The sequence below is a fragment of the Morone saxatilis genome, unplaced genomic scaffold (assembly GCF_004916995.1).
Source record: "Morone saxatilis isolate NCDOM2014 unplaced genomic scaffold, NCSU_SB_2.0 Contig5, whole genome shotgun sequence".
Classification (NCBI taxonomy): Eukaryota; Metazoa; Chordata; class Actinopteri; family Moronidae; genus Morone; species Morone saxatilis.
The window spans coordinates 21,773,648-21,782,284 of record NW_023340095.1 but is presented as its reverse complement, the minus strand read 5'-3'; the positions used below and the strand labels follow the sequence as shown (position 1 = coordinate 21,782,284).

The 8,637-nt window shown below is 39.7% G+C and overlaps 1 protein-coding gene across 2 annotated transcripts in view; it reads right to left on the bottom strand.

The window, feature by feature from the left end:
* The window catches only part of mphosph8 (M-phase phosphoprotein 8), a 28,778-nt gene that overhangs the window by 10,406 nt on the left and 9,735 nt on the right, over positions 1 to 8,637 (bottom strand). Inside the window, exons 6-9 of one of the 2 annotated variants that reach the window (XM_035675956.1) lie at positions 8,245 to 8,367; positions 7,568 to 7,656; positions 2,825 to 5,204; positions 7 to 2,349 (exon numbers count right to left, since the gene is read on the bottom strand). In XM_035675956.1, the coding sequence (XP_035531849.1) occupies positions 1,055 to 2,349; positions 2,825 to 5,204; positions 7,568 to 7,656; positions 8,245 to 8,367 (3,887 nt within the window). In that variant the 3' untranslated portion in view covers positions 7 to 1,054. Of the gene's footprint in view, positions 1 to 6; positions 2,350 to 2,824; positions 5,205 to 7,567; positions 7,657 to 8,244; positions 8,368 to 8,637 lie in introns of those variants that run through there. The other variant, XM_035675959.1, reaches the window with a different exon arrangement.

The following is an 8,637-nucleotide window of genomic DNA, read 5'->3' as shown; positions in this document are numbered from 1 at the left end:
ACAATTTTCACCGGAACAGGCCATTTAACCATCCAAATGATTTCTAAACGGGTTTATTAAGCTGAAAAAGTTGCCAAGTTCCCCTTTAAGTTAGAGGTATACACACTGAGCTCCTAATTCTCTAATATCAGCAAGGAAGATATGCCATTACTGCTGCAGGCTATAAGGGGCCATCTACAATACAGCCTACTGGCTAAAGCAAGAATACATTTTGGGCCAGGCATTTGGGAATTATGTAAAGCAAGTCAAAGCACATCTATGTTGGAGGGACTGGCTGCAAAGATTTACTGGTAGGTTTTTACCATTTCTTGTATGAACATCAAAATTCATAAAAATGCTACTGAAAACAGTACAGGCAGAAAGATAGATGTCTCAATAAGTTTTGCAGTAAATAAGAGTAGAAATCCCTCTAGAAATGTACAGTCACTGAGGCTACCTTTGCTCAGTGCAGGGTGGGAAATGTCCTGGTTATGGAGGCTGGGGAGTCCCAGACAAATCAGTGATTGCTTTCATCATTTTAAAACATTGTGTTTGAAATGGTGAAAGTGTGTTTGGGTGCCACAGTGGTTACTTGCCACTGTCAATGACTTGGTTGCAAATCCTGGCAAAACTTGGTTCACATTTATTAAATGAAACTCGAAAATTTCTAGAGGTAACTGGTGAGGATCTGACAAACTGACAGTGTTACATATTTGACTGAGTTACATATTAAACATTAATATCTGCTTTTTATGAGCAAAAGCTACAGTACAAACGACCTTAGTTTCACCTATTTCTTGTATAATCATGCAACAGTACACCAATAGCTTGGTCCACTGGACCTGAATCTGAATGTTTCAGGAACTTTTTAAAAAGTGTGATAAAAGAAAGGCAGGGCAGTCCATAATTGCTATCAAGATCCATATGGCTAGTGAGACCAAGGTTAACTGACAATTCAATTTACAACTGCTGAATTCTTAAGCCCCATGTCATTTGAGGTTAAAGCCACAATCCTCACACACTTCTAAAATCTCACTGACCACTTACTGTTTTTTTGCAAGTCCATTACAAATATTTACAGGGACAGATAAACGGGACCATCCCACTCCATGTTTGGATTATGAGTCTCTGGTTCCTGCCCTCCACTTTGTTTGGAGGCCACTGGATGCCCTCTTCTTTTCAGTGACTGAATTGAGTTATGTACAAAATATTTGACTTCCCTCCATGTTCTGCTGTTCAAGGCAGGCTCAGCAGCTAAACATGCATCACAATCCTTTTTGCCTGGCACTTTCACCAGTTTACAGAAGTCTCCAAGCTGACGCCTCACTGCTGCCTGTTCCTCCTCACTCCACAACCTCTTGTTTCTCTTTTGAGGCTTAACAGCTGCAGTGACTGGTCCTCTTGCAGCAGACATGGGTGTACTTTTCTGTACCATTAGTGTTCTGTCAGGAACACTGGGTCTATGGATTGTTGGGACAACCTGTGCAGTTGTAGGGGTCCTAGGTGGGTTTGTGGGGTAAGCTGGTGCACTTGAATGGTTTAGAGGTGTGAATGAAGAAACGATAGGTCCACTTCTGTCATTTAGTGTTGAGAATGCAGAGACCATTGGTGAACTAGTATTCAGGGGGGTGAATGTAGGCAACATTGAGGTACTTGGAGCGTTAAGGGTACTAAAATTAGGAATCATTGCTGAACTCGTAGTGTCTTGTGGTGCATACACAGAAGGGGGTGGCATATTTGTGGCATTCTGTGTATAAATGGGAGACATTGGCATAATTATGTTGTTCTCTGATGTATATGCAGTAGGCATTAGTGCATTTGTAGTGTTGTGTGGAGTAAATGTAGGAACTACTTGTGTATCAGTAGCATTCAATGGTGTGAAAGTAGAAATCAATGGTGGACTCGTATGGACCATATTTGTACAAGTAGAACACAAGGATGCATAACTTGAAGTCATCTCTTGGGAGAATGGTGTGGATTCATTCAAATTGGTTGGTGGTGCCATTGTCATACAACAATTTGAACTTTCTCTCAGGTCATCTGGATGCACTGTTGTCATATTACAGACATCTGCGTCTTCTAAATCTTTCTTAATGGTCTGGACTCCAGCTTTTGGACTCTCAGTTACATTCCCTTCAGACTTTTGCTGGTTATTTCTCCTCCGTGTTGTCTGTAGTGTGTTGTGTACATAGTTTTTGACATCTGTCCAAGATCTTCCACAAAGATCTGGTTCAGCAGCTATGCAAGCATTGCACTCCTTTTTGCCTGGAACCTTCATTGTTGTGATAAATTCACACAAGTAACGTTTCACTGCAGCCTGCTCCTTCTCGCTCCAAGGTCTTCTCTTCAAAGCAGGCTTCTGTATAGTTCCTAGGAAGAGAGAGTGTAAAGAATCACGGTTATATAAAAGAAATAAAATATTCATCCAATCGAGAATGCAGTATTTAAATTGATAAAAACTATGTTAACATTACAGCTTGACAGTTCATTCTTGTACTTCTCCGTCAGCTGCTGTTTCTGAGATTGTTTGAAATTGTCAAAAGCTCCAGGGCTAACAAGTAAGTAACTTAAATGGAGAGTTTTGTTAACTGCCGTTTCAAAAGGTCAAGCATGAACTGTCAAGTCCCAAAGGGGATCAGGAATATCTACTGTTCCATAATAACTGAGAAAACTTAATCTGCTGATGAAGACTGTGTGATAGAGTTGAAAGTTCCAGAACAAGCAAGTAAGTGGTTTTAGAGTGGAGACTAAGTGAGACTTACAAACATTGGCTGTTTGCCATCCAATGTTTGTAATCAAGAACACATTAATGCAAAAGGATCCAAAAGGAGCAAAATGTGCTCACCATCTCTAGCAGTGCTGGGTTGACTTGATGGCAGTGTTCGATCTATTTTGAGAAGTTGTTTGCTCACTTCCTCCAGTTGAGATGCATTTTTTGACAGCCTGTAACATTCCTGGCTGTTCCTTCCCACTAGTTTGGCCACTTGATCCAATTCAGGTTCACTGAGGCTCATGAGCTGCCAGCAGCTTGCAATTTGCTCTCTTAATGATGAGGACAGAAGCGCTTCTGGGTTTTTAACACCACATTCCATTGCAGCCCTTCGGAAACAATCCAATCCTCTGATGAAGGATGGACCTTCAGTCCTGGCAAACAAGTATGGATTTGTTTTTGACACACCTGCTTGTTCTCGATTTTCAATGAGTAGGTCGATTGACAAAACCATCCTCTCTGTTAGCAGAACCAGCATGTTCCTTCCATACTGACCTTCTAGTTCCAACCTGGTGAAACTGGCACCAAGGTCCAACTCCAATTTTGTGCTTTTTCTTATCTGATCTGCAGACGGCACAAATGTTCCTCTACTCTTTCTGCTAGTGTAAGTTTGCAAGAGCATTCTACCAATATTTCCCACCCTTCCTCTGTTAAACAGACACACATCTGCTAGAGTGGCCTCACTGAGCTTTTTCCAAGTTGACAAACTAGGACTCTCTTTCAGCTCCCTCCTGGCTTCATCTTCTTCCCCTGCGATAAACGTATGGAGTTTTATCAAGTCTTCTGTCACAGTTGATTTGTCTACTTCCACTTTCTTGACTTCTTGCTTTAGAGATAATGCTAGAGCTTTGCGAGAAAAACACTCATTCCATTTTGTATCAAGAAGCTGTATGAACTTTTTCACTTCACTTTCAGTTTCACTATCCTCTGTCATGCGACTTTCACCGAAAGCTATTTCTGCAGCTCGTTTCAAAGAGTAGCCGACCTTTGAGACAAGGGAAACTGTTTTAAACTTGCTGGAACTGGGATCATAACCACTAAGTTTTTTGGCCCCTTCAACGGCTAATTCAAATCTGGATGGTAGACATATTTCATGTAAGTACTTCACGCTCTGGTCTAGCTCATTTACAGCAAGTACAAATCTACCCAGTTCCCTCATCTTTTGTGCAATATAAGCAAATTGAGACTTATCGTGGTCATACTTAGCAGACAATGCATTGCCATATTTACAAATAAGTGGGTCATTTCTGATATGTCTTGAGATGTCATCTTGATGCATGATGTGGATGATTTCCTCACAGCCTCCAGTTAAGAACTCTGACATTGGAAGCAGCCGGGAGGCAGCACTGTGGCCTTTGTTTGTTTTTGTCCTATCAGAGGATTTCTGATCTCCCTTTCTGGCCTTACATGACCGTTCATGTCTCCATAAGTCAGTTTTGCGATAAAAAGCAAAGCAGTGCTGACAAGGCAAGAAGTCACGAACAGATATGCTGGGATTTTTCACCTGCTTCTTAGTAACAATTTCCCCCTCCCCACTTTTGAGAACTTGGCAATTGTGTTCATAATCTCCTCTATTGCGAATTTGGTCAAGCAACGTCTGTCTGACTTTGGAACCTTTGGGAAAGTGTATTGCATGGGCAACATCTGTTTCCTCTGCATGTTTCCTTTCCAAGTGCTTTGCAAGTTGGGTAAAAGCCATTTTGCAATATAAACAGAAGTGCTTTTTGTATGACTCCTTTTTCTCATCATCTGATGTGCTAGGTTTTGTTTCAAGCACTTTTTTACAAGTCCTTAAACTGGAACGTGTCGGTTGTTTCCTTTCCACAGTTTTCCTGCGGCGCCGTGATCGTGTTTTAGCAATCTCCTTTGTGCCCAACTCAAACAGAACTTGATCTGTACCATCTGACTGACCTGCCACCCCATCCTCTGCCTCATCACTTGAGTCATTTGCTTCCTCAGGCGAACATTGTTTGTAAGCTATGCTCTTTTGGTCTGTTTTGTCATCGTCCCTTGTCAGCATCCCTTCTGTATTTCTGGTTGGATTTGTATTATCAAAGTTCAAACTTATTTTACTTGACAAACAACCTTTTGTGTCATGTGACATCTTGTCTTCCTGTGCTTGCTTCTGGTCTTCATTTCCTTGATTTTCCAGCTTGGCAGCTGAATCACAAGCAGTGTTTTTGGATTCAATTATATCCCTCCCATCTTTTTGGATCTCTTCATGTTCCCTTACTGTCATTTTCTCAGTGTTTGTACTGGCGGGACAGCTTGGCATTTTTTCGCCATCTTTTGGACCATCCAAATCTTGTGGGATAATCTCTTTTACTCTTGGAGTACCCTCTTCATTTCGTGCACTGTCAAGGTTAGAAGTCAACCTAAGAGCATCACTCGAACTTCTCTCTTCAATCAAGCTCCTCTCTCCTTCAAATGACCTCGTCTCACCAATAGTACAAGCCTGCAAAAGAACAAGTATATGTAAGACTCATCGCCAAATCTGACCTCATGAATAATTTGATTGAGTGAACTTAAAACAAAGACCCATTAGGAAATAAATGGGGGGGGGGGGGTTCTTTAAGTGGTAGCAATTTTGTTTTGGTATTTCCTTTTCAAAATTGTTTGCACATTTTTCAGTTTAATGCATCAGCACCTTGGCAATGCCCCATCAAGATCCAGGTTCATTCAAACAGTAGTCAATGTGATGGCCACAGATCAATTTTTAGCCCAACATTTGTATCAAAACCCCTGACACCTCTCAAAGCTCCAGTACAAAAACCACATGTGACCCATTCAAGAATAGTTAATGGCTTTATTGGATCCAGCAGCGTTTTGACATTGTTATTGTCTAACCAAGTATATGTAGTCATGGGGTGTTGGATGAAATGCTACATGGAAAGAACAGAATATATACTAGACCTACATTCATGGCTTGCAATCAAAACAAATAATTATGTTACGTTTGATGGCATATACAAAATATTGTAAGCTAAGCATAGCTGTGTTTTTACAGTAAAATCTGGTGGTGGAAACTGGTGATTTAAAACAACATGTCTTCAATGTAGCCAAAAGAAAACATAACAGCAACCACGACCAGGCCAGGCACAGATGGCAAAACATGGGAACACTTTAATGGTGTTCAGCCATTCACATAACATTAAGTTTTTTATTTAGATATTACCTACACCTATAAAAGTTTTGATGGTTTGATAAAAGAAAAAAGAAAAAGATCCTGAATACACGATAGTTACTGTTGCTTGGTGGCTGCACATGTTGTGCTATGATCATGATGATGATGATACATGTTCTGAAAGCATATACAGTATGTACCTGCTTCAAAGGGTTGTGCATCTTGTCCGGTTCCTTCATATGTTCAGTGTCTTCCTCCACTGACTTGTTCACTGCAAGGAAATAAGACACCACCGTCTCTAATGTGTACACATTATGATGAATATGTAATAATAATTAATAATATTAAATCCAAGTTACCAATGTACAATACACATTAAAAAGCCATTTTCAAATCATGTATGGTTGATACAATAAACTATCTTAACTTAAAACAGCTAACAGAAGTGAGTAATTAGAGAAAAGAGCATTTTTTTGTGTATTCCAGCCATCAACAGAGAGAACAGCTAAGATCTCATAACACAGGTCAGTTGAGAATTTTGTTAGCTTTTTACATATTCTGGCCACAAAAAACCATAGAGTACAAGTTAAAAGTAAATAACATAGCCCTTTAATTTTCAATAAATTATAGTTATTTAACTTTAAAACCTACTCATTACCACACAGTGATTCCTGCTTCATAAAATACAAAGTTGTAATCCAACACAAAATATTTACAGTATTATATTATCACTTAAATATATTTTTGTTTACAGAAAAAACATTGAAGCATTTGAAGCTATGCTTACCTGGGTTTGTTGCAGAAGCAAAGGTGCCCATGGAGTTGTGAAAAACATCTTGAGGCATTTAATTATTAGTAGACACGTGACAGGAAAGTCTGTAGATTGAGATCTTGAGGAGACAGATTCCTTGGTGCACAGATCTAAACTACATCTTTTTCCATCTGTAAGCGCTATATGGGATATTTGTTAAGATCCTTCACATCCTAAGAATGTGATGGAATGGAGTCCTCTCAGCTACATCATGTAACTCTAGTGAGACATTTCCCTTATGTTTACTGTTCCTGAAGATATTATTGTGTAACTTGAAAATGGCTTAACATATTGAGTCAAATCACAACAGATGATTGTATTTGAGACAGAAATTCTGTCTAGATGGTGTATCATAACAAAAAACACCTTGAAATTTGTAAGACGTTTTTAGATTTCGCTTAGAACAGCTAAAATATTTCTTGTGCAAAGACTTTCAACAAGGGACAAAAAACAATTCCTGGACCACAGTTATTATGTCAAACGCTTTTCAAATATTTCCAACCACTTCCCCAAAATAAAGTGCAATTTTAACGCAACATCAGCTTATGTTTTAGTAATGCAGAGGACCTTTTCCGGCAAGTACGCAACCATATTAGTACCCTTTGTGACAGGTGCAGCACTGTGTTATACTGGTCATCCACGAAACTCACTTTGTTTATACCTGACTGCACAAACACTCCCACACATGCACACCGGGGACAACCAAGGGTGCGAGCATTACCATTTGTAAAATGTGCTTTTGACTTGAAATTGAAGGCTCAAAAGTCTTGACATATATGTAAATTAAAAATAGGAGTCAGCTGATGAAAATAAGATGGTTTGGGTGAATGGTTTTTATACATTTTACTAAGACAGAACATTTTGAAGGGCATAGAACACATACCTCTTGGTCCAGATTGTAGTCTTCTTTGGAATTAAGTGCCAATTTTACAGCCATGTAATCTCCACTTTTCACAGCATCCCGCAACTCACCTGACAGGACAAAGGTAGAATTAAATGAAGTTTAGAGAAAATATACATTATAGATCTCACAACTAAACATCCATCAGAGAACACTTTACACAAACTATAATACCAACTTAAAAATAAAAATACTAAATACAGAAACTGTAGGCTCTCAATTCCAGCTAAATCAGCTGATCGTAAACACACATCAGCTGATGGCTTAGTTGATTCCCTTCAAGCATCCAATTGGCAAATGTCATTCAGGACACCTTATTTAAGCTGCTTTAGCCTGTCTACCCTTGCTTCTTCCTCTGCAAGCCGCTTTGCAACCCTCCTCCACCCCAGCTCCTTCTTTTATGCTGTATCTGAATTAATCATTGTCATTTCTGCTGCTGCGGCTCTCCTTGTCGTAACTTGAGTGAGTGATTTAAGTGGAACGGGGTGAAATATGAGTTGAGCGCAGAGCGATTTTGAGAGGAGCAGCCCAGACCAGCTTTGAAGGGGGGAACGGAGGGAACAAACAACTCTGTAAGCGAGGAGTGGAAATTCTCACCACTCCACTCTGCTCACACGCTCTGGTCAGCTAACTATGTTAGATGTAAATGCAATACTCACTAGGTGATAACGGTGGACCTGACAAGATCTCATCCTCCCCATTCAGATGTTTCTGGAAGTCGTCAAGAGTCATCCAGTCCAGGTTGAGGTCCATTCCTAGACTCAAAGTGGCTTGGCCCTTTTCTGTACAACACACAATGCAGAGAGGGATACTTCATTAGTTGGCAGGCTAAAACCTTGCATACTGAAATTTAAATGACCTCTTATTCATCCTGTAAATCTTGCTTACATTTATACATCAAACCTCAGTTTAGGGCTGAACGATTTTAGGAAGATCTAATTGCGATTTTTCTGGCAGATATTGCGATTTCGATTTGATTCACGATTTCCTTCAAATCAAGCTTCAGTGCAATATTCACAATGTACAGTAACATTAAAACATTAAATGCTATT